General features: G+C 40.5%; 1 protein-coding gene across 1 annotated transcript; it reads right to left on the reverse strand.

Moving 5' to 3' along the window:
* Positions 1–1,593: 1,593 nt before the first annotated feature.
* On the reverse strand, positions 1,594–23,739 carry LOC135480373 (uncharacterized). The gene is made up of 7 exons (XM_064760203.1): positions 23,233–23,739; positions 13,241–13,328; positions 10,060–10,229; positions 9,130–9,439; positions 7,238–7,327; positions 3,057–3,178; positions 1,594–2,519 (listed from the first exon to the last, which is right to left on the reverse strand). The coding sequence occupies exons 1-7, from the start codon at positions 23,381–23,383 to the stop codon at positions 1,594–1,596; spliced, it is 1,857 nt and encodes a 618-aa protein (XP_064616273.1). The 5' UTR covers positions 23,384–23,739.
* Between the last annotated feature and the right edge of the window lie 3,125 nt (positions 23,740–26,864).

Below are 26,864 nucleotides of genomic sequence, written 5' to 3' on the forward strand. Positions count from 1 at the left end.
GCAGCCTGCAGATGGTCGTGTGTTTCGCCCAGGCTCTTCCCGGTTTCCTCCCACCATAATGCTTACCGCCGTCGTATAAGTGAAATATGCTTGAGTACGGCGTAAAATACCAATAAAATACATAAATAAATAAATAAATAAAAAAGTAAATATAACCTTATCGGCCATGTGCTAGAATGCCATTTCCGGGACACGTCAATAGGCATTTTGACAATATTATTTATCTGTGATATTATTTGTTCTGTATCATCGCATGGGGATTCTTGCTTTACATCTTGGACAAAACTAAGATATGACTATTACAAGCGGTCTTGTTTTACATTTCCATGACACTATATAGACGTCAGGTCAGATCGCTGTATTTACAAGAAAAGAACACATTTATACAACCTATACCTTAAATGAAAGAGCTCTACAAGGTTAAATAAAATATCTCAAATTTCTGCCTGCAGTGCATGTTATTTGGGTTTGGGTATTTAGTGGAGTATTTACTGGAAATACACGTTAATTATATGGTAGGAGTAAAACCTTTAGCACAATGAACATTTAAGAGGAGGAAAAGAGGTTTTTCATTGGACAATTTAAATACATGACGGAGCTTTCAATTTGCCTCGAATCGGTCAATTTTGAAAACAATGACGATTTTTAAAATCGTTTTTCCCCTTTAGGAAATCTTCCAATAAAATCTTCAAAAAAATGGAATTCCCCACAGTTGTACAGCTTTTTTATTTAAGGAATAGGTTGTGTAAATGTGCTCGTTTCTTTTAACTTAGTGGAAAGAAGACTCTGTTTAACTAACAAATATTGGTTTAGAAAACAACAAAATTACCCTCGAAATAAACGTCAATAACGACTTCACATATGGATTTTAATATTCTGTACGGAGCTCCATTGCTTCAGAATCTGCAGGATTTATCTCCCTTTGCGTAGGTCCTACCAATTGTAAAACCACAGATCAAACACCGCGAATAGATCAGCAAATATTTGAATCACTGGTGAATAAAACTATATGGCACTTACTTTTACATAAGATATACTTTGTTAATCTCCGAAGATGCATTACGTTAGTCTTAGACAAATGTGCATGTTACCTAGTGATTTCACATCTGATAGGATAAGCCAGTTTGGAGAGCGTTGTGATTCCGAGATGGAGTTCCATTAGCTGACTCACTGAGTGGACCAACACATTTGCTAGATACATAGGCACAGAGTGTTGATCTTTATGTTCTTATATAGGATTAATTTCACCAGTTTATACGCTCTATATATGTACAAAGTACCTTTAAAATCATATGCTCTAATATATGTTTATCTCTATTATTAAATGGACTCCGTTCAAACAAACGGATCAATGTATTCCTCAACTTTGTTATGATAACTCAATCCACTTTTATTGTAAAGCAGATCAAGACAAACACTGACATTTCCTTTCATCCTACAGAAAAGACACAATAAACACAAGCAAAAGGGAAATCCCTCGATTAAGGGCGATTTCTCTTGATTGTCGAACAACAGAATCCATGTCACACGTATCTCTAGACTCCTGTGATCTGTGCCGGCTTAAATACAATATTTGTTGTATAAGGAAAATTTTTACATGTAGTTAATGTCTGAACGTACCTGAAGCGCCATTCGCCTTAACTGCTGCACTTGGACTGGACCTTTCGGATTTGATTTCACAAGCCATTCTCTCATGCGCTCCTCCAGACTCTGAAGGAAAAGTTCTTCGTCAGGGGAAGTAAATCGGCGTGCTTGTAAACGGCTTTCCGTCATAAAAGTCGAATGTCTGTCAAGGCCCTCTCCTAACGAGCCAGCACGGGATAGACGACCGTCTCGGTTGTCATAGAAACCTAAAGCGGTCTGACTCTTCTGGGACAAATGATCATGTAAACGTCCGAAAGTAGACTCGTTGATTTCCTCTGAATTCCTCATAGAGGTTTCGGTCGCGTCATGCGATATCTGTTTGTTTTCGGCTGCAATAGTCGTCACTGTTGTGACTCCACCATCTGCATTACCTCCCCTTTGCGCGAGAGCAATCCTTGACGCAGCTAGCTGCAAAGGTTGTCCTCGGGGAACGTTCTGCCTCGTTCTCATGCCTCCTGGTCGAGCGTGAAACCTCCTGCGTGATTTGAATTTTTCCCGCAGGCGTATAGCGTAAAAGACACTTCCGGGGCCCCACATGTCTATAAGCGGCCCTTTGTGATTTAGAAACTGTTTCTCTGCTTCGTGGTAGGTCACGATCTCACGTTTGGGCTTCTCCTTCATGGGAGGGGGGTTATTAATGTCCCGAAGTTTTTTTACCAAGTTGTCCAGGAGAGGAAGATCCTTGTTGACGGACAGAGCTAACCGAGCCGCCATTTTGACCTCTAAAATTCGTCTCATGGCGTCGATTGTCTTTGGGTGACGTTTTACGAAAAGCCGCTCGTAATGTTTCATTTCAAGCACCAACACTTCGGTTTTCTCGGAACAAATGGCGGACTGCAGATATGTGTTCATCTCCATGAGGACTTCAGTGTCACCTGAAATGTATCAGACTGAGTCAAACCGTTAAGGACCTTGCTGAGGGACTTACCTGTCAGAAAAAAAGATTCGAATTGTCACAAGATTTACCTGCTGATGAATGTTGTAACATATCTTAATTGTCTCAAGAAAATCGATATGAATCATGCTAGCAGTATTTGATTTGAAACGCCAAAATTTCCAAACTGCGTTCTTCCAAACCACCTGTAGAGTAAAATATCATCAGAGATTCCAGACTGTTTCTGAAAGACTACACCATGGAGTGTAAACCAGGGTATCGAAGCCATTTTGATATTTGGCATATGGTCACACGTAACCAGTCAAATACGGTTACTATATCACATTTAGGGTTTTATTATGATTGTTTGTGACAATTCTTACACATCAGCTTAAAGGCAAATTACAAGTTCCTTAGCACCATGACTTGAGTAGAATTAGATACAAAAAATGTAAAAAAGTAATTAGGCTATGTTAGAGGTTAACGGTGTAGAATTACTCACAGGTTTCCTGACTGGTTTAATACGTAACATACTTACCTATACTAGCATTAATCCCAAGGTAGCACACTTTGATACACCGACTATTGTCTCGTTTCTTATGTTTTGGAGAATACTGGATTTCAGCTGGTGGTCGTACTCTCTCCGCCTTACGTGTAATCCTGTATATGTATGGTCAAGTCAAAACAATATTACACAATTACTTTTCTGCTTTCAATTAAGGCATTCTATAGACCTTGTTGGTAGGGTGATCAGTCTGTTATTTGTGCAAATTTCAGCCATGATCAAACTATATCACACCCTTATTGAACCATCTGTTATTTTGCATATTTCAGTCATGATCAAGCTGTGTCACACCCTTATAGAGCCATCTGTTATTTGCATGTTTCAGTCATGATCAAGCTGTATAACACTCTCATAGAGCCATCTGTTATTTTGCATATTTCAGCCATAATCAAGCTGGGTCACACCCTTATAGAACCATCTGTTATTTGCATATTTCAGTCATGATCAAGCTGAGTCACACCCTCATAGAGCCATCGGTTATTTTGCATATTTCAGTCATGATCAAGCTCTATTACACCGCTATAGCACCATCTGTTATTTTGCATATTTCAGCCATGATCAAACTGTACCACATCCCTATACAGCCATTTGTATGTGCAACTTTCAGCCATGACAAAGCGTTGTTTTGACACGATATATTGTTGTACACTTGTTTTGAGATAAGCAGTCGTTAAGCTTCAACAGAAACAACATCAAGACATTCTTTCTGAGCTCATTGACCCATACATTGGTTCTACATGGATTAACCCCTGTTTGATTTTAGTCGTAGATGATCAGAAAGATTTGGACCGTTTAAGTTATCCCACAATCGACATATTTAAAGCTTTGCGTCACTCAAACGCCACGCAGAAGAAACCCACCACGACACCCTAGCTAAACACACCACAGAATCTATTTTCCAAAACATTCGCATATCAGCCTTCAAGCAAAATGGAAGTTCCCAGTCAGTTCACGCCGTACACAAACCACCAAAGAATCAAGATAGTATACAAAGTAAGAAATTAGGATGGACTCGTGCAAAGGTCAACAGTTTTCCGTGATGTTGGAAAGACACAGGGAGTAATCCAGGCATTTAAATCGTGTACTATGCTAGTCTATAATGTTTCAATGAACAAGGATGTATCTCACTTGTGTTTTGTCTGCAATTTTTCACATATCCAACGTGACTATCTCATTCAACACGACGAATATACGGTCTGAGCGGAATTAAACACGGCTAAGAAGTCGAGGGCCACAAACTGCGGGCATTGTGTCTGGAATTACTTACAAGAGGATTACACTCATTGTAAAACTTAAGAGACTTAGAACGAAAGCGTCTGATGACACAAATCGGTTTTTGCAGCAATAACTTGAGACATTCACATAAATCATAGCACATAAAATGTAACAAATGCTTCCAGGCGAGATATTACACGCCATTTGACGCACCCATTGGGTTTATCGCTACCACGGCAAGGATAATTTTAGAAAATGTCAAGCTGAAAGTATCAATCTTGTAGTAAAGCCGATGTGACAGAAAACCGTTCTTAACTTTGTACAAATACATGTCCAGGTAAGACGCACGATCAGGGGACTCTGTAGTTCCCTTTAGATTCAGCGAAGATGGACATACACGTATATCTGTGACAACCTTTGCTATATGCGAGATGTTTAAAACTAGTAGATCACCAGTATACACCATATCAAGATTGGTGAAAAATTAATTTTTAATAATTTTTACAAACAGTTGTTATCATGCAAAAAGAAGTATAGATCAGCCAGGAAGCACTATGTATGCTCACTGGAATACTTCTGCAGTGTTGTCACACAGAATGGGAAATTCAAACAACTTGATGTACAATAAGACATTTCATGACTAAGTAACCCTTGTATATAAGGGAAGCTGGAAGACCAGCGACATGACCCTATCCATCTATATACGAGGAAATGAACAGACAGGCAAATTTAAAAAAAAAAAAACACTTAGGACTGATCTTCCCGGAATAGATCCGTCTGCCTGCATATTCTATTTTTATCACATTTCTTTAAATGCTGTGAGTATGTTCTACGAGCGTAACGGTTATTAGTTCTTTCAGTTATTAATGAGTACCGGTTTCCTCCAACCATAATGCTGGCCGCCGTCGTATAAATAAAATATTCCTTGGTACGGCATAAAACACCAATCAAATAAATAGATAAATAAATAAATGAGCCGGCTTACGGCCAAAAGGTATTTTTTATATAGTTCAGTGATAAATTTCTCAACTGCCGCGCCATCCGTCCTCTCCGCTCCATTACAGCAAGTCTAATGACGTGGAATCTAACACGCGAATGCTGTACAGTTTTACACGGCTCATAAATTCACCGGAATAACCCGTTGGAATCGGCCCGCAAATCCATAAATCGCTTTCAATGTCTGAATACAATGGCTAGATTGACAAGCGTACAATTTTAGATCGTGCCAGTGGTGATGGATTTGACGGGGTTGTACGAGGCCTTTCGATTAACAAACATATCGATTATAATTCTATGTAAGTCGCGCCGAGTTTAGAGTTCCGGTGTCAAAATCATAGATAAGACCTAATGGTGAATGTCGACGGTGAGATGTTCAAACCGGAGGGGAGTGGTTTAACAGTAAAGACGGTGGTCCGGTAAAATTCATTCCAATTCATCAGTGTGTATTCTGTAGCTGTAAGTTGAGAACATGCCCACTAAAACAGGTTGACAAAGTGTAAGTTATCAAACCCTTTCATAATACAAACAAGTGTCGTTAGTGTACAAAGATCAAAGTAGGTCTAAGTAGACACACATGTATACATTGATCCTGAGTATATTCTTGAGTGAGTCCTCTACCTTTACTGCCAATAACTTGACTAAACTACACGCCACACTGTGATATCAAAATACCCCGAAAGGAAAAAATCAATAAGGCTGAGGAAATACAGTATATGTGAGCGATGGAAAATCTTACACCTGTTCGATTTCTGACCTTAAGGGAAGCAAACTTGGTCATATATTTGGTGTATAAATCCAGTCGTGACTACGCAGATGCAGATTTACAATGTTCGGGGAGTATTTGTTGTAAGCCTCCTGAGATCGTACACAAGGGCCATAAAGCACAACACAATACCCACCGTCAACACTGTCGCTAATTTACTGTGCCCGTTCATACATATTGACCTTCCATTTGTCCCTCCGTAATATCTGAACTTAATACCATTCGAATTAACCCCAGTGTTAAGAATATTAAGATAGGACGACCCAGAGAGCACACAAAAGACAGGCTGCAATATAAGTACTTAACTACTCGGTTACAATTGCACATGCACATCCAGGTCCGCCCTTGTGTATCTTAACAAAAGGGAAAATGAGGATATGTAGTTTCTACAGATAAACATTGTTCGATTTCCTTGGCTCTTAATTTACGTACAAAAATAGGAAGCGCTCTGAGAAACACACCACGAACAAACTTAATGAGTGTAATATGTTGACCGTTTACAATTCATCGGTTTCATCAGTAATACGCGTATTTTGAGGTACACCGAAGGGGTGGCAGGGGTGAAATGTGCAGAGCAGTGGTGTATAGGGAGGACATGAAGGGAGGATCAGAGCCTGCCGCAAAGTGGCCGACAAATGTCCTCGTTTGAAGATCTCGGTGATGAAGGGATAGTGAGTCTGGATAGATAATCCGCGTCTCAGACCGAGTAGTAACGAAAAGCACAAAAATCAGCTTAGTCCTTACTTTTCTATTTATTTTATTTATTTATTTATTTATTTATTTATTTGATTGGTGTTTTACGCCGTACTCAAGAATATTTCACTTATACGACGGCGGCCAGCATTATGGTGAGAGGAAAACGGGCAGAGCCTGGTGGAACCCACGACCATCCGCAGGTTGCCGTCAGACCTTCCCACATACGGCCGGAGAGGAAGCCAGCATGAGCTGGACTTGAACTCACAGCGACCGCTTACTTTTCTACACCATAAAACTAAAACACCACAATGCCATATGGAATATCTAGGAATTGACATTGTGCAATATTTTTAGTAGAATTTTGCATGTTTTATTTACTTTGCCGCTTTAAAAGATAAGTGTTTATACAATATATACAGTTTCGATTTGTAAAATCGGTGTCAATGCAACTACACCTGACAAACGTACGAGTCAATCTTACCTTTCTCCAAACTCGGATTCTTCCTCCGGAAAAAGCTTGGGGTACTGCCTGGGGTGAGAACTAGGGTCAATCTGTACCTCTACCTGGCCGCTGAAGACAAAAATTATAGTCTACAAAACACCGCCCAGCGTTTACATTGCTACAAAAAGTAGTCAGAAAATCTATTTATTTATTTTTTTGATTGGTGTTGTAAATATTTCACTTATACGCGTTTATAATAGTAGTGGGAGGAAACCCGGTGAAAACCCACGACCATCCGCAAGTTGATGCCAGACCTTCCCACAGGAGAAGAAGCTAGCAAGAGCTGGATTTGAACACCAAGAGGCCACCAGGTCAGGGAGGCCTCCTTGATCAAAAATGAGGATATAACTGTACTTCATTCTACAAATACAAGAAGATACAGTAAAACCAATCAATAAAGTTGTTCTAGGGTAAAATACTTAAATAAATATCGTCTTAGCTGTAGGACAAAGACAAACCGACAATATATTTGCATAAATATAATATATAGTAATGTCAAAATGGTTCTATATAGGAATCAGGCCGCATTTCATAGTATCAATAACACAATTTGGTCCACAGCAAAATGGCAAGGTAGAATGCATGTAAAATCGGTGCATAAATCCAAACCTGCAATTCAAAAATTTAAACACTTCTAATGACAATATACATAAATTGAAAAAGTACAGTAAGTAGCGAAAATACAATTTAGATGCTTCAATTGGTAATACGTCTTAAAAAGACTACATTTTTTTTCATTAGCCTTTTCAGGGAAAATAATTTTGTAAAAAAGTGTCTACACAGAAGCCTATACGTGTGCACTGAGCTCCATAAGTTTGATGATGAAGACAAGCACATGTAACTTTAGGTAAATCGGGATTACATGCGCAGCTAAAAGCTGGAGTAACGTATGTTGAAAGTCAGGGAGACAATGAGTCAGCTTTGCTCGCACTGTAGCGTGCAACGAGGGCCCAAGCTGAACTGGGGGCATGTGTGGCTCAGTTGATTAGCGCGCTAGTGCAGCGTAATGACCCAGGAGCCTCTCACCAATGTGATCGCTGTGAGTTCAAGTCCAGCTCATGCTGACTTCCTCTCCGGCCGTACGTGGGAAGATCTTGCAGCAACCTGCAGATCGTCGTGGTTTTCCCCCGAGCGGTGCCCCGTTTTCACCCACCATAATGCTGACCGCCGTCGTATAAGTAAAATATTCTTGAGTACGGCGTAAAACACCAGCCAAATAAATAAATCCAAGCTGAACTGGATTTCTTTGTCATGCAGCACATGACTAATAAGCCACATTCGCACTCCAGGTTGCGCGTCTCTACACTCGCCACAACAGAGCTGCCGAGATCAAAGTTAACACCCAGCCGCCGAAGGTGGCCTTTTAAAGTTTTAGGTTGCAGCTGCTATTCACGGCCAGTAAAGCAGTAACATTTGAAAGAAACACTTTCTACTTGGCATTTTCAGTTTCTCCAGTTTTTACTAAAAGTTACTGTGAATGAGAGCACGGTTTGGTTTTCAATGCAGAGTTTCAAGGAAACAGGTAGTTTATGTAGTAAGCATGACGCCGCAAGGTTAAATCATAGGCTGTTAAATGAAAATTAGCACCCAGCTCCCGTGTAATGCGAGATCTCACAATATTTCTGTTAAAAAATGGCGGCCATCTCAAATGCGAAGGTGACAAATACTCTACCAGGATGCTCACAACATTTCATCGCAAAGACAGGACTAAATAACTGACGACATAGCTTAGGTCATGGTACGTTCGTAGAGAAAAATTGCCTAGTGTCATCAAAATCGGTGATTTATTGACGGGTGTAGCTACTATGAAGGGGAGGGAAAGGGGCCACGAAAACAACTCTTTGAAGTTATTGAGCTATTAAAACCGTTACCTGATAATAAAATAGATATTTTCAACATTTTCTCCCTGCTTGACGAGCCACGATTCGTAAGGGAATGTCTCCTTGTACATCGCCATAGCCAGCTGTTTACGATACTTTGGAGCCCAGTTTGAAAAGAGTGGGGTTGCCTTGATGAAGTTTGTCTTCTCCTCGAACTCCTGCGCGAGGACGTCTCTAACAGACCGGTTGTACAAAGCTCGGTCGACAACGACAAGGTCGGTCGTGTCTTCCGCTATGATACTGGCCGTCCGCACGCAGTCCTCACTGACTAGGGCCACCTCACCAAACGGCTCGCCCGCTCCTGTGCAAAAGATCATTAAATCACAGTGTAATAGAGGATGTTTTGCATGCATATTTTATCATTTGAAAAATTGAGCCACGACCATGAACTATGGAAATGAATTAACCACGACAACATTCACTTACTGTCGACTGTGACAGGTAAATCTTATGGTTTTGTAAGCCCTGATATTTCAGCAATCCAACAAAGATTTGACTCGTTATTTAGCAAACTTGTAATATATTTCCTAATTGCCTTACTTTTATAACTGGCAAAGACGGTGTTTTATTGCAAACCTTCAGGTGTCTTCAAACTTAAATCTAACTCCCGTTCTGACCTCAAACACCAAGCACATAAATATGTAAATAAACTGTTATGTAACTGTTATTTTGAGGTTACAAATATGAGTGTCATGACAGTTATTACGCTGTTTTAGCATTTTGTTATTTGTTTTAGCGAATACACTTGGCTAGGGCCATTAAGGTGAACATCATCTCCTCTTCAGTAACGTTGGGTGGTTGTCAGTATCACACAAATGCCCCTATCTGGCATTAAAGACCATTTCGCGCGGAGAGATTCTGTTTGATATCTCCAGTAGCTATGGGAAAAAGAAAAACGCGTAATGATACAAATAAATGTACCTAGATGACAGACAAAGTTTCCCAGCTGTTTCCTGTCTGTAACCTTCATCACCCTCTCCTCCTCTAGTTCCTGGATTGGGGCTTCTTCTCCCATCCCCGGGGCCTGGTTGTCCAGGTCCTCCTTGTTGAGGATGTAGATGGAAATTTTCCCACCGAGGATGATGTAGAAACTGTAATGAAGACCATGGTGTTAAACAATTAGGGATTTTCCCACCGAGAATAATGTAGAAACTGGAATGAAGACCATCGTGTTAAACAGTTAGGGGTTTTCCGACCGAGAATAATGTAGAAAATGGGATGAAGACCATCGTGTTAAACAATTAGGGATTTTCCCACCGAGAATAATGTAGAAACTGGAATGAAGACCATCGTGTTGAACAATTAGGGATTTTCCCACCGAGAATAATGTAGAAACTGGAATGAAGATCATCGTGTTAAACAATTAGGGATTTTCCCACCGAGGATAATGTAGAAACTGGAATGACGACCATCGTGTTAAACAAATGGGGATTTTCAGGCCGAGGATGACGTAGAAACTGGAATGAAGATCATCGTGTAAATTAAACAAACATAAAGGACCTGGTACGGAGAAGGCGGAGAATCGGCCCTAGATGGGTAGGATAAGAAAGTGCAAATTTCAAAATCCCAGTACAATTCTGTAATTTTCCAAATCAGGTGTATAAAATTTAGTCGAAGCATCCACAAAAGTCATATGGCCATGAAAGAGATGGCTGCGTTGTAAAAAGCCACAAAAAGATGCAGTCCTAATCAAGAGCATCAATTTTTCGTTCAAACGAGCCAATGTGATCAACGTTAACCAGGAAAATATCTTTACTGAAACTTCCACATTTGTATTTTGATGAGCTGTCAAAGTTTCGTTTTGCTTAACGTTTGTCTTCATAGGCAAAACCAAAACTTTATAATGTTATCACTTTTGTCATATTTTGACAAGTTTACAATCTGCATTTCTACCGTAGTCTCACAGGTTTTTATGGTACAATGGACTAACGAAGTGAAAGGTAGAGTTCGAATCCTCTTGCTTCTGCTTTTTTTATTTTTTTTATTTGGAAACATACCTTTGTGTGAGCAAAGATATAAGCCAAAGTACATTAAATAAGTGTTATCACGAATTACACTGGATAAACTATGGTATTACGTGACGTGGGGCAACTATAGCCAAATCAGACGTGAATCCTGGTTGAGAACACATGCGGTCCTCTGGATATCCTTAATTTATTTATTCATATTAGATTTATTTGAATGGAGTTTTACGCCGTACTCTATTTCACTTATTTGACGGCGGCCAGCATTATGGAGAGAAGAAACCAGGCAGAGCCCGGGGGAAATCCACGATCATCCGCAGGTTGCTGCAAGACCTTCCCACGTACGGCCGGTGAGGAAGCCAGCATGAGCTGGACATTGCACTGCGCTAGATTGCTAACCCAATGAGCCATGGAGGCCTCGAGCTATCAATAACATTAAAGCAGAAGAAAATTTAAATATCAAACAAATACCTTTGGAAAGAGTTTTTCCTCGCATGTGCATGCCATAAAAATTCTAATATGTACCTCAAGTTGATAAAATTCTAAATAAATTCAGCGCCAAAATCCGCAGTAGGCGTCGCCATTTTGCCTAAGAACTAGTCCTAAAGTCTTTTGTGTCGGAAACCGCCGAAGTACAGTTTGTACATTTCCGGTAGAAAATGTACTTGACCTGCCAACCGCCCCGCGGTACTTCGCGTTGCTTCGGTGATTTCCGCTTGACGATTGGGAAACCGGAATCTTGGACATAGGGTCCGAGTTTACACGAACAAGCCGGCAGTTTTAACGACTCTCACTGGCTCAGAGGCTAAACACCCCCAGTATAAATTACAGTGTGTTAAAGATGGAGGACGCCATGGACTCAGCGATTCATGCCAGCCTTGCCGTTTTCAGGCTTTACGTGTATGGCGAGGAAAAATCGCAAAATTATGCAGCAGACTCCACCAGATAGTAAAAAATTTGCTCTTCAGCCTATAGTGCCATTCATAAAATTTTCTTCTCCTTTAGCATGTTATGCATAGCGAGACTATAAGGCACTCTACAATGTCCAATGCAAAAAAAAAAAAAAAAAAAATATATATATATATATATATATATATATATATATATATATATATATATATATATATATATATATATATATATATATCAGTGTGACTGGAGCAGGCTGTCCTTTTTTCCACTTTATGACCTACACTTCGCGTTAGAGCATGTTTGGGGCTTTATAAGTCACATGCTTGCCAAACGAGAAAAAGGAGAAGAAACAGAACTAAAAAAAAATAGTAAAACAGAACTAAACAAGGAAGTATCCTTACGAGTGTGTCACTCACAGCTATATTCCGGTTAGCTTGTTGAAGTGCACAATTTTTTGCTCTGGGACCCATTCCCCGCCTTACCATACCAGTTCCATAGCGCGACGAAATAATGGATGTACGATATACGTTCTTAGAACTATCAGCGGTAAAAAGACTTTTGATTTACACATAGCAATAAAGAACTCCTGCTTTCTTCCAACCTGTCGCCTGCGTTCAGCTAATTGTAAAATCTCTCATGCTTATTACTAACATTGCTTTTCGTTAGTGACACGTAACACGACGAACTTCACAAACTGATGTTTGGAGCCAATATCATCGGTTGGAAGAAGTTAGAATATTCGTTTCTAATTCATAATGTTAATTTCCATACAACTTTGTCTTTGAGACGAATATTTCATTTCAACCATAACTCTAGTGTATGAAGCACGTATGAGTGATTTTAAAAAAGCCAATTTGAAATATAGATGGCAAGTTAAATGAAACAGACTATAGCCCAGCTCTGTAACGAATTGTCCGGAAAAACAACCAGCCCATTTGAAGATTCGAATCCAGCGTGTTTCGCCTTCTAAAGGCCTCGGCCTTAGGTCAGCATGTTTCTCAGGTGCGGATTAGCAGCAGAGCTTTTCTCAGCACTGGCTGGCTCTTTCTTTCATTTAACCGAGCTGTTGTGACCTATGTGGTATGGTTTTCAGTATCTATATCAGTCGAAAATCTAGTAAATTACATTAAATTACAGTAAATCAAATTAAAATTCTAGCCACTACAAGAGTACAACTAAGCACATTACAGATAGCTACATGAAGATGTCAAGGGCGCCCTTCTCACCATTCTCCCAGGTCGCCTTGCTTTATGATGACGTCATCTTTCTGTTTGGTAATGAACCGACAATTCCGGATGATATCTTTCAGAAAATCTGCAGAGAAGAAAAAAATTTTTGATAATAAAGAGTAATAAAGTATTTTATTTTATTTATTTATATATTTATACATTTATTTTTTTATTTGACTGCTGTTTTACGTCGTACTCAAGAATATTTCACTTTTACGACCGCAGCCAGCATTATGGTGGGAGTCACACGGGCAGAGCCCGAGGTAAAGCCATGACCATCCGCAGAATGATGACAAACCTCCTAACGTAATGCCGGCGAAGAAGTCAGCATGAGCTGGACTAGAACTGACAGAGGCCGCACTAATGAGAGGCTTTTGGATCCTTCTAACCCCGTCGACCACAGAGGTCCCGGCAGTAAAAGAAGAAGAATTTTGCATAGAGATGATGATATTAGACAACTTCGTTTGCTTTGTGTTTGAGTCCCACGGAGTGAGCATACACAAGTGTGGTGTAAACATGAGCTTTGTGCGCATTTTATAAGCCTTGTTAAAAGCTGACACATTTGTAGCAACACTTTCGAGGAAAACGAATGTGTGTACAAATAAAATACAATTGAGTACTCATGAATTAGGTGATAAACCTGTTTATTTCTTGTTGTTGTTGTTTTTTTGTTTGTTTGTTTTGTTTGTTTCTTTGGGTCACAAAGCCGGTGTTGCCTTGCACTTGGAATCTTTTTTAAATCAACAGGTTAAACGATAAGGATGTCAACATTTTGACTGACAAATCAACCGACCGACCGACTTACAGACAAATAAAAAATCAGACCGAATCACAGGCAAACTAACCGATCGACTTACAGGCATACCTACAGACAGAAAGATACATAAACAGACACACAGACCGACCAACCGATTTACAGACAGACCTACAGACAGACAAATACACAGACCGACCGATCGACTTACAGACAGACACACAGGCAACCAGACCGATAAACAAGCCGACCGACGACCAATTTACAGTCAGATAAACAAACAGACAGACACACAGATCGAACGATCGACTTACAGACAGACAGAGAAAGAGACAGACACACAGGCCGAGCAAACCGATGCGCAGGCCGATCGACCGACCGACTTAGAGATAAACAAACAAACAGACCGACACTCAGGGCGACCAAGCAACCGACAGACTAGCAGACAGGATTGCATACAGAAACACACACCGACCGTTCGACTTAGATACAGACAGAGAAACACACAGATACACGGACCCACAGACCGGCCGACTTACAGACAAAAAGACAAGCAGACAGGTCTACAGACGGATCGACTTACAGACAAAGATACAGACAGATAGATAGACCGACCGACTGACCGACTTACAGACAAACAGGCTGCTTATCGTGGCTAGGTAGAAAGGTTCGATAATTATCTCTGTCTGTTTGATTCATGTGTTTAGCCGCACCTGCATTCGTAGCGGGGTTTATGGCTCGTTGCAAGATTTTTGTAATCAGAAAGTTCATAATTTAGTAGCGCAAATTTCCGACATCAAATTTATACGGTAAGAAACCACCCAATTTATCAAATGTTTCCTTATGACACTCTATTGGATAAATTTCGACATACGAGTTGTAATAGCTCTGTAGGGCTGTGACCTACATACTATCACAGCCCTGTCCTGTTCCATAAGCTTACCTTGAACACCTCTGTACCTCCTTTGCTGGCTTCAACATACTACTGCTAGGCATCAAATAATGTGTTTGTCCATAGTCATGGTCGTTTCAGCCATCAGTTCCAGGCAGGTGTTCCCATGTGTCATTAGGCTATTAATAAATCCACACAAGTATGAGACTAGTGGAAACTGAATAAATTCTAACTCCAACCGCCATAATTGAATGCATACTCCTCACAGTCCATACAAGGGAGATAACTACTGACATTACTGTTTAGCTAGTATATTTTGTACATCTTTTTTAATATATTCTTTAATTGTTTGAGAATTTTTTTTATTCATCAATGTTAATAATGGGTTCCTTCTATGTCATCACTGCTGAGGCTGATCCTGAACAATTAGCCAGTTTGCGTGTCAGAAGGTCTAACGTTTCACTGTGAGGAGTATGCATTCAAACATGGCGGTTGAAGCTAAGATTTATCCAGTTTCCACTAGTTTCATGCTTTCGTGGATTTCTTAGTGATGTCACTACGGAGCGCCTACCTGGTATTGATAACTGAGAGGACTATGACTTCGGACAAACACATAATTTAGTGCCCAGGGGTAGTATATTAAAGCCAGCAAGGGAAGAACAGAGGTGTTCAAGGTAAGCTTATGGAACAAGTGATAGTATAAGTAACCACAACCCTACAGAGCTTAAAGCTGTAGATACTTTCATAGTGCTAAGATATCCAACACTTTTAGCCTGAAGGCGAAATTTTTGCAAAATCCAGTATGTCAGTGGCTTGTTCAAACTCGCCTGTTGTACAACAGGTATTACCCCGTTACACAGGAGTGGAGTATATCTACAGTTAATATACATCGGTTTTAATTTCAACACAGGATTACTCTGCGCTTGCCAGGGTCTGATAAAACAGTAATAAAACATGACTTTAGTCCGATTACCCAACGTGTAGGTAAATACATTACCCAGCGAATGTGGGCCGACTGTGACAAGCCATATGTCAACAGTGGAGGTGACTTCACCAGGTGTTATATGAACGATGAAGATTTCAAGGTGTATCGTCTTACATTACAATGTGAACCAAACCACCTGACTCCAGACGTGTATTCAGTTAAACTAGTCACAATATTAAGTATAGATTTAGAGCTAATTCGTTGAGCAATAAGAGTAGAAATTGTATCAGATTCGCGTTGACATACGTTTTCGCGTAAGTGTTATTAGCTAGAAGATAGATGATAGAAGTCAGGCTTCCAGCTTTGATTCAATTGAAATTTCTTTATTATGGACCTCATCGCAAATTTATATGATATGCACGTATATGTAATATAATAAAACACATATAGTGCAGAGAGTAAAACCAGAGCAGTGACGACAGTCTGATAGCTGGCAATTGGCAATTGGTCAAACGTAACCTGTGAAAATCGGCCTCTTGTCAGCTTACCTCAGTTAGGGTTTTATTCTAACTGCGTATTGAAACTGTTAAGTGGTAGCAAATAACACGCCCCTTGCACCAAGGATTAAGAACAGTGAGGTAAAAATGCAGTCATGTTGTCTACAATTTATAAGGCGTCACTAGTCCAGAATTACTCAAAGTGCTGTGCCTTTGTCGTCATAGGTCTATGACTGAAAAATTGTTAAGTACGACATTGAACCCTAAGCTCTGACTCACTCACTCAAAATGCTGTGTTGTCATCACATTTACCATACGATAACACTAAATGCTGTGTTGTCATCACATTTACCATACGATAACACTAAATGCTGGGTTGTCATCACATTTACCATTCGATAACACTAAATGCTGTGTTGTCATCACATTTACCATACTATAACACTAAATGCTGTGTTGTCATCACATTTACCATACGATAACACTAAATGCTGGGTTGTCATCACATTTACCATTCGATAACACTAAATGCTGGGTTGTCATCACATTTACCATATGATAACACTAAATGCTGTGTTGTCATCACATTTACCATTCGATAACACTAAATGCCGTGTTGTCATCACATTTACCATGCGATAACACTAAATGTTGGGTTGTCATCACATGTACCATACGATAACACTAAATGCTGGGTTGTCATCACATTTGCCATGCGAAAGTACCACCGTGTAACTACATGTACCACGCTGACGTAATGCCTCTATTAATGCTGGCTTAAGTAGAGTATATGTATATAGAGAATGTATCACAGTAAATATACTGTAGGCATTTTTTTCTCGCATCGCTTTCTGACCTTACAGCTCGTTAACTACGGTCGCATAGCCTGGGTCATTGGTGCATATACGTCCCCTAACCCTGTCAACATGGTTTCATTTATACTTCTAGCTACAACTTGAGATCTGTTCTGTCAACTGAGGTACAAAAAGTCTACACTTCAAGTACATCAAAATGTTTAGAAGTTTAGAATGTAGCAATGTCATATAACGAGTATATACCGAGTCGAAATGTCCCAGGTGTTTGTACACATAAACGCGGAGAAAAGTTTAACCAGCATCAAGCAATTGTTGACATCCCAAACAAAAAGTCACCGGTTGGAGAGAGCTGAATGGACATTTGGCTTGAACGTCGAAGTCAACACCCATGCTTTATCGTTCAGATCTAACCCGGTTACTACTCGAGCTGAGCGTTTATGGCGTGATCAAACATGAGCGCTTAGACGACATAAAGGTAATTACACGCTGGCTTGGAGGAATTTTATTCCAGATAAATGGCCATGACAGATTAATTAAGCTGGATGATCTGATTTATGTGCTGTAAATATGCGCTTATAATTCATGAACCGGACCGTTTTTATGTACTGTACAGGCCTGGTATATTTATGTAGGCGCACCGTATTTATGAGTTGTATCTCTGTATGTACTGTATATATGTACTGTATAAATGTGCTGTATTTCTACATCCTTCCTATGCAGAAAACAACTGCGATTAAATCCCCTACACGAAGTAAACCCATCCATAAGCTTCTGAATCCATGGCAATCAAATAGGTATGGCAATGCACAACAAGTAAAGTACTGACCAAGTTTGCCATTTGACAAATTTGACATGGCTGTTTTCTTTTTCAGCCTGTGATAATTTACAACTAGCACTGATATTTTATTTAATATGTTTATTTAATTCAAACGTCATATTTAGTCTGTTCATCGCCCTGTATGCGGGTCCCTTCTGTCCTGAATGAGCTGAAGTAAATAAAACTGTTTCTAAAGGTGAAGCCATCAGCTAGTGTGTCAGGAATTAGGAAAGACATTAAATTCATAACCTTTCAACGAGACGGTGAAAATAAAAACTCGGACGCGTTGTCCGAACCGAAGACAAAGTTTGATTGCATACTGTTCCCGTGAGAGAATCAACTGTTTTCCACAAGCTTAAAATACAAACACATTTTCCCCTCCGATGTGTTAAAGATAAGGCTTACAGCACGAAGTACACTTTAATTGCTGAATGGGACATTATGCTTAATGTTAAGTCTTATATTGGACATGATGGTATGCTCTTGTATGGTTTTGCACATACCTTGTTTAATGATTCGCAGGCTATTTTGTTAATGGGATGTAGGCCTACGCCGATGAGATCTGTGCACCTTTTCTTTTTGACGGCACTCTATATTATGCGATTTGTACTTAGACTTGGTAAAAGTCATGTGGTCATAAAAAAAAGAAACAACCAAAATCAGGTCAATATTGACTGTGGAAAGGTGGCTGCTATGAGCGAAATAAATGCTTTATGTTAGGAATTAAGATACATTTATATTGCTCTCCAAATCTGCACAGTATAGACGCATCGCGAGTGTACAGCCCATTATTTCTCCGCCATTCTCTCAAGCAGACCAGACTGTTTTTTGGGGATCCTTTCCACGACTAGAACTTCGGGCCACAGTTTGTGTCATGTTAATGACAACAATATCATAAGTATCATTTAACGGGACACATTTGGATGGACTAGTTGGGTCGATGCATATACCCAGATTCCGCGATTTATAAGCGCCTGACTATGGCAGGTCGGACCGACCTACAGGAGGTTAGCATTGGCGTATTAAGGACTTCGAGAAAATAAATCTTATTCGTCGTCAAACTTATACGTGCAAGATGCTATGGAGGAGAGGTCAGTGTGTGAGACGCTTTCTACACTGACCCAGTCGGGTTATAATACAAAAACAATTAACGTGTCCGGAAATTTATGACTGCGAAAAAACACGAAGCTATTTCAGCATCTTGAATGCGTTACCATGTATTCACAGTCAGTACGGCACTTTGATTGTGTTACCACGTATTCACAGCCATAATAAAGCATCATTTTACTGTAACAATATAAATGTTTTAGTACAGTGTGCGTCAGTATAAGTCAGACTAAACTAGAAATGAACTGTATTAATTAAAGTGATTTCTACGAATAATCTCCTTGCACATTGCCTTTTAGCCCATGCATTTACAACGGAATATTGTACAACGTAAATAAAAGGAATTTTGTGTAGGAACCCACTGGTTCACAGAGGATACAATTCATCAAAGTTAAAGAGCAACTCTAGACTACCGAAGTCAAGAGATAAAAACCTTGTAACTGATGTCCGGAAACGGTTGTTCAAATTCTACTACATTCTAGGCGCGTGGTAAGGTCTGCAAGCAACCTGTGGATGATTGTGGGTTTCACCCCGGGTTTCCTCCCACCATAATGCTGGCTGCCGTCGTGTAAGCGAAATATTCTTGAGTACGGCGTAAAACACCAATCAAATTAATATAGAAAAAAATAAAAAAATTTTAACAGTCTTTCTTTAACACATAAGATAACACTTCAGTCCTGACTAATGTATCGTGTGCATTTAAACATCTCGCTCCTGTATGAGCAGCAACAAATCTTTGGTGAGTTCAGTTACACTCGCCGGCTCCTACATGAGTAGCGACCTTGGTGAGTTCATTTACACTCGCCCTTTCCTGCATGAGTAGCGACCTTGGTGAGTTCATTTACACTCGCCGGCTCCTGCATGAGTAGCGACCTAGGTGAGTTCATTTACACTCGCCGGCTCCTGCATGAGCAGCGACCTTGGTGAATTCATTTGCACTCACCGGCTATACCAACAGTAAAATCCTAGCAACATAGACTGCATGAGCTCGGGTTCAACAAGAACCCACTGACATCTGGCCCAGGCTAGTTTCTTTAATGGATGTGGCCACTTTTGGATTTCATAAAGCGTTTTGTCGTTTTCAATTTCCACTAACAACGGACTCGGTGTCAGTTTGTATTAACCTTCCACCGTTTTATATCGGTGACGTAGTAGGCCGTTGTGTTAGGGGACGACTGTTTCCGACAGGTGTCCCCATGATGGATGAAGGTGTATTGTCAACGGTCTCACAGTAACAAGGCTCACCTCGGGATATCTGGGCAGATTGGTTTACTGCTTGTTCTTGAATTCCACGCCTCTACTGTATTGATTTTTTGTTTTTTGTTCCGCGTTTTTGTTTCGCGCTAAACCCAAAATCCGTTATAAGAGGAAATCGATGTTTCATCGAAGCTATGGAATCCACAGAGTTCAATGACATCCATATGCCAGAAGCCAACGCAGCCTCATTAAGAACATGTCTATGTTCTGTCTGCAAAGCCAGGCGAGGTGGTTTTTATGGCGTTATGTTAAACGATAAACAGACAACCACAGCAGTGCTTGTCACATCTTATCCTGATTAAGCCAAGCGCATAGAGAATATCGGTGTATCGTGCGGTACTATAAAATCTTGCACTTGTTTGAAAGCGATCTATACTAGTGCTCAAAAGAAAGTATACACCAAAACAAATACATAAAAATCGCGCAAAGTAAAAAATTGAGAAATTATCCATGATGAGCCCTATTACCCGTGTAAACGCCGATCCATCCAGGGAACAAACTGGCCCAACAAAGCAAGATTTGCCTAAACTTAGCATAAAATCGAAAAATGGCCCTTCCACGTGTAACACGACATGAACGTGCATTTTGGCGGTATAAATGAGTCGACGGGAAACGTTAGGAACACAGTCGTCAGAAAAACACCAGAGGTATGCCACTTTTGAGCCAAGTTGAGCGAGAGAGAGCTGTCGGCATGGCCCAGCAAGGAGCGACCAACGCCGCCATTGCCAGAACCTTTGGTTGCACAAGAGCAACTATCGTCAGACTTATGCAGCGACTCCGGCAGACAGGCGTTACATCCGACAGGCCTAGGAGCGGTCGACCACGCGTCACCACCCCCGCTGAAGATCGACACATCCGGACCATTCACCTCCGCAATCGGAACGTAACGGCAACGTCAACGGCGGCGACGGCACTAGGGCACCCGATTAGTCGACACACAGTCTACCGTCGAGTACGTCAACACGGTATTAGGGCACGTCGACCGTATTGTGGAGTTTATCTGACGCCTCAAAATCAACGTCGTCGGCTGATATGGGCCAGGCGCGTTCTACGCTGACAGAGGCGTGAATGGGCACGGGTAATGTTCTCCGACGAGAGCAGGTTTTGCGTGTACAAAAATGACGGTTGGGCTAGGGTATACAGGCGTGTAGGAGAACGTTTGGTGCCGAATTGCGTTCAGCAAGTTCGAGCGTTTGGAGGTGGTAGTGTGATGGTGTGGGGAGGCATCTGCGGCGATCTGAAGACGAGGCTGGTGGTGATTCATGAGAACCTCAATGCTCGCAGATACACGGCTGAAGTTTTACGAACGGTTGTAGTGCCATTCATCCACCAACAGCAAAGAGGAATTTTGTACCAGCATGATAATGCAAGACCTCATACTGCAAGATTGACGAACCACTTTCTACAGAACGCCAACATCGATCTCTTACCATGGCCGGCATGTTCACCCGACCTCAATCCAATTGAGCACTTGTGGGATCACCTGGGCAGACAAGTCAGAAGACTGCCAGTGCCACCTGTGACCGTTCAACAGCTGGAAGAGTGTCTCCAACAAGAATGGCAACGAATCACACCTAACGTCATTCGACGCCTGACGTCATCAATGCGGCGACGTGTTGTGGCCTGCATCAGTGCCAGTGGAGGCCACACTCGCTACTGAGCATGATTTGAATGACATTTCCAGAGGGAAAAATGCTTCATTTGAATTTTGCAAATGTGTAAATGTTCTGTTGACACCACATCTCTTTGACTGACCATCAAACCAAACCTTTACCATTTAATGAACTGTATGTATGGACGTTTCAGGTGAAATGGAATATTCTTATGGAATTAAAAATAATTTCAAATATATTTCTTTCCGTTTTTATTTGATGTCTGATCAAACAGCTGTATACTTTCTTTTGAGCACTAGTTTAGTTGCTTTGATTGAGGGAACAGCGAGCGCGAGCTACTACAACAGTCAGTAATCCGAGTCCACAGGGCAGAGTTCCGAGTATGTCCACTTTTTACTATCATGAAGAGCGTGAACTGTGATTACAGACTACTCTGCTTACACGCTGTCATAGCTCATTTGATTTTTGCCCTAGAATGTGAAAATCTGGTGAAAATTCAAGCCACAATTGAGAATGAATACTTACCCTAACCGTTGAGTGATTTAATACTGAGAGAAAACAATATAAAATTGATTCGTGCGTAAGTCTAATTAAAAAGAAGAAACATCACAAGTTCACAATGCCATGTAAAGTACCTCAACGCATGCAATCAAAATGCCACACCAAAAAACACATTTTTTCGTGGGGAATAAATTATATTATTCAAATGTAACAAAAATCAACAGAATGAAAAAAGAAGACAAAATGCCAAGCAAAATTAATTTCATCCTTTTTGCGGGGGCCAGCATTGCAATGGGAGGCACTGTTTTGCACGGTTGTTGAGTATATATTTCTATTATACTGCGCATGGTATCACTTAATTTGCAATATGGTTATTTGACGCACCGTAGGTCACGCTACATGCATGATATACAAAAGCCTCACTGACACACTAATGTCAAGAGAAAACCAGACAATAAGAACTCATGTCATTTGTTATGGAAGTGTGTCCATGGAGATTACAGATGTGGTAGTGGGGCGTTTTGATTAGAATCAGATTACATTTAAAATACAACTTCAAATATCGTCCCCGCCAGATGATAACTCATTCCATCCTTCTTATCTATATTGTTTATCCACTTTTGTTAGCACAAAACCACGATTATATTGTATTGGGTTATTATATCAAACTACAACAAACAATTAATTACAAACACATTACATTATACATTACATTACAAGAAAAAAAAAACACATTAAATTAACGAATCACACGAAAGAAAAACTGAAACTGTCCAATACTTTCTTTGAAAAAGGTACATCATGCACCTACCTGTTTTTAACTTTTGAAACAGTTGTGATTTTTTACGAAACCATGGCAGAATTGAATGGACCTCGAAATCCTTCCGTACATCCGGAGCTTTCGAAATGACATCGACGACTTTGGAGTACATAGTTGGCGCGGAGGAACTTCTGGTCGACATCTCGAGAGGCTACAGGAAACGAGGATCTGCAGTCGGCCTAAGTTTTTGTCAGCTCAATTCGTGCCAGGTGGTCCATGATTAGCGGTAAGAAGTAGCCCGAACACACGGTGTAGTTATAAGAGGTACCGTGTTGACACGAGGACTAGAATACCGCAATCTCTTTCACTCGCTGAGCTCGCCGTGATAAGTTACGCACGGGTAATATGGTAGTCTCGGAACTTTAATAGAATTGTAGCCATCTCATTTATATAGACATATAAGCACATGACGCACACGTCAGAGACCGTATTAGGAGACCTCCCTTATAAAAAAGCTAGATCCGACTAGTTCAACTCGTTCATCAGGCGTCGTCACGATCTCAGTTGACACAAAACACCAAATCTCTGACATAGGTACAAGTGTTACATGCGACTGGGGCCAAACTGAGTCAATATAACCAATCGATGACGAGCAGAGTCTCGACTGCAGAGGTCCATACCAGATCCGGTGGAGAATTTATCACCCATAGTTTACTGCCGATAATAAAACCCGCGTTCACAATCGGTCTAGATCTGGCACGGACACTTACATTTTAGACGCACGAACTGGAGATATGTTTGGAAAACACTGTGTTGAAGGACAAACAAATCCTTACTCTCCATATGCATACCACTCACTTGTACCTCTCAAGTAGATCCAACTTCGCATAAAAGCTCTACCTAAACTTAGACCGCTTTCGTCCCCTTTTACACATCTGCCGAAATTCCGAAATGGCGGGCCGCCACCCACGTTTAATACTATCGGTACACAATACACAGCTCGCTGATGTTTGTGTTCTGGAGAAGCGTTAAGACTGAAAACAAGTCGGGTTGTCAACTCTCCCGATCACTTAGGCTGAGCAAATACTTCACTGGCCCCTGATCACAATTGATTGGAGAAGGCTACTTGCACGAATCCCAAGACACTTGGTCATTGTCTGTCAAATATAGCAGGTTATTTCGCGTTCAGCTAACCGACCGGTAAACTTAAAAAGGCCTAATAAATTTAAATATTTAAAAAAAGGGGATAAGCGGACTCAGAATCTGATTTAATTCTTTGTTGGAATTCTTTGTTCAATTCTCCAATGTTTAACGCCATATCCTAGACATTTCCACGTACTCTGTATGTACAGTGTAGTTTTATGAATGAACGAAATCGGACTGCCAGTGGCAACAAATAATGGCCACACAAGCATCGTCATCAGCTAATGACTTGTAAGGACACACAAGGATCGTCATCAGCTAATGACTTGTAAGGCCACACAAGGATCGTCATCACCTAATGACTTGTAAGGACACACAAGGATCGTCATCAGCTAATGACTTGTAAGGCCACACAAGGATCGTCATCACCTAATGACTTGTAAGGCCACACAAGGATCGTCATCAGCTAATGACTTGTAAGGCCACACAAGGACCGTCATCAGCTAATGACTTGTAAGGCCACACAAGGATCGTCATCAGCTAATGACTTGTAAGGCCACACAAGGATCAAATCTGACAGTCCACAGCTAATGGACTCTAAGGCCACTCAAGCAGTGCTCAAGATTAAGATTTAACCCGCATCTCGTGCCTCCTAGGTACTGAAAAACAATCGCGAACGACCCACTCTGTTGTGAAAATCTGAAGATGCAACTCTGGACATTTATGTACCAATCGGGACACCAATGCTACAAAAGACAAATTTGGCCGTTATCGCGCAATAAAGTAAACAGTCGTTTGTATCACAGTTGTAAAAACAGTTATTATATGTGATGAATATAAGCATGGAGTCTCTATATTTCCTTAGTCTATTTGAGTTCCCTGACTGGTTATAAAAAACTCAAAAATGACCAACATTTTATATGCAATACATTAGCCCCGGCCCCAGTATTTCTTTATAACCACAGAACAAAGCCAAGTAAACGTTTTGATCAGAGGATGCCAACCCTCTATCATTTCATTCGAGATAAGAGGTATAGCATGAAATAAGTCAGTTCTCAGTTTATTTTGTTCACTTTGTTATGTAAAAATTTCCACTGCACGCTTAACAGTCGCTTAACATTCATCGTAATAAAACAAAAATCCATCTCACGTTTTTAAACATGACCTCATGTAGACATCACAAGACTTGAAACGATCTGGAAATATTAGAGACTAAACATCTGCTTTAGGTAGTGCTGGGGGCAATCCTTGCTAAGTGCAGATGTGGAGACGTTGGAATGGCAAACACATTTGCACCCGGTAGTACAGTCTTACTTCAACCTGATTCACACAGACCTATGAGCGTAAAGAGTAAAAGCACGATACAACACCGCCTGGTGAAGCAGTCCCAAATAAATCAATCATTCCGAAATGTTACAATGATTGTAGTGACATTTTGTGCGACATTTTGTGGTATGTCGCAGCTACTGTGAATTTGTGCGGCATTTAGTGGTAAACTGTGGATATGATTGACCAGGTCTTTGCGTTCTATTAAGAGTGTGTACATTTGCACTTTTCGCATTTTTGTACAGAATTGCTCATTTCTAACGCACCCTTTGATAAACAATTTCTGTTCGTGTTTGTATAGCTATTTAAGAAATTCTGTTTACTATTTTGATCATTCCAGAAAATTCGTCTTTTAAGTTTATTTGCGTATATTGTTAGAAATGGGGTCCTTGAGAAAGAAGCAATATAAAGAGTGCTTTTGAAGTAAATAACAATAAAAGTTTCATTCTCCAATAGTTTTTAAATGTTCTTTCTTACTTCTCCTGAAGCATCTACACTAATTACTTTGTTACATTCTAATTCTAACAGTACTACGTAGTTAAAAATTTTAGCAGGCGGACAAGGTGGACAATAACTTCCTCGGATGACTCTTTGTTCGCTTACGCTCTAATTTTGTCTGAACATTAATTTTGTCATAGACGTGTAGTGGTGTCCTAGCAGCAAACCGGCCACAGTGCTGACATATTCAAAGTGCTTTCTCACGAAAACGCCATGACTAAGTTTGACAGCAGTTATCGCCCTTTCCTAGGCGGCTTGAATATTCCGTAATCATCTGGAACTAAGCGGGCGTGAGATTGAATGTAAGATGAATGTAGCCACACACGGTCTCTCGCGGCGCACACTCCGATATTCCCGCAAGGAGATTTCCACTCTAGAAGTTAACCTGTCGTTTATCACTGTATGTACCGTCGCCCTGAGGGACGGGAGGCATATTCTCTTTTAGAAACGTCAGGCATGTTTACTCTCTCCTCGTGTAATTCATAAATATGACATTTCACAGCTGTCGACGCAGGTAATATTAACTGTGAGAGCATTGTGATGCCGTGGAATGTTCCCATCTGCATTGCCGATCCATCGATCAACGATCAAGGACATTCTGTCGGGTTTGTTTGCATTTTGTAGAACATTATATTTGACGACGTCAATATCTACCAGTTTATGGATCAAATGTTAGCTGAAGAATATATATGTTGGAATTCAGTAAGGTTTTCACA

This window comes from Liolophura sinensis, chromosome 13 (assembly GCF_032854445.1).
Source record: "Liolophura sinensis isolate JHLJ2023 chromosome 13, CUHK_Ljap_v2, whole genome shotgun sequence".
In the NCBI taxonomy this organism is placed as follows: Eukaryota; Metazoa; Mollusca; class Polyplacophora; order Chitonida; family Chitonidae; genus Liolophura; species Liolophura sinensis.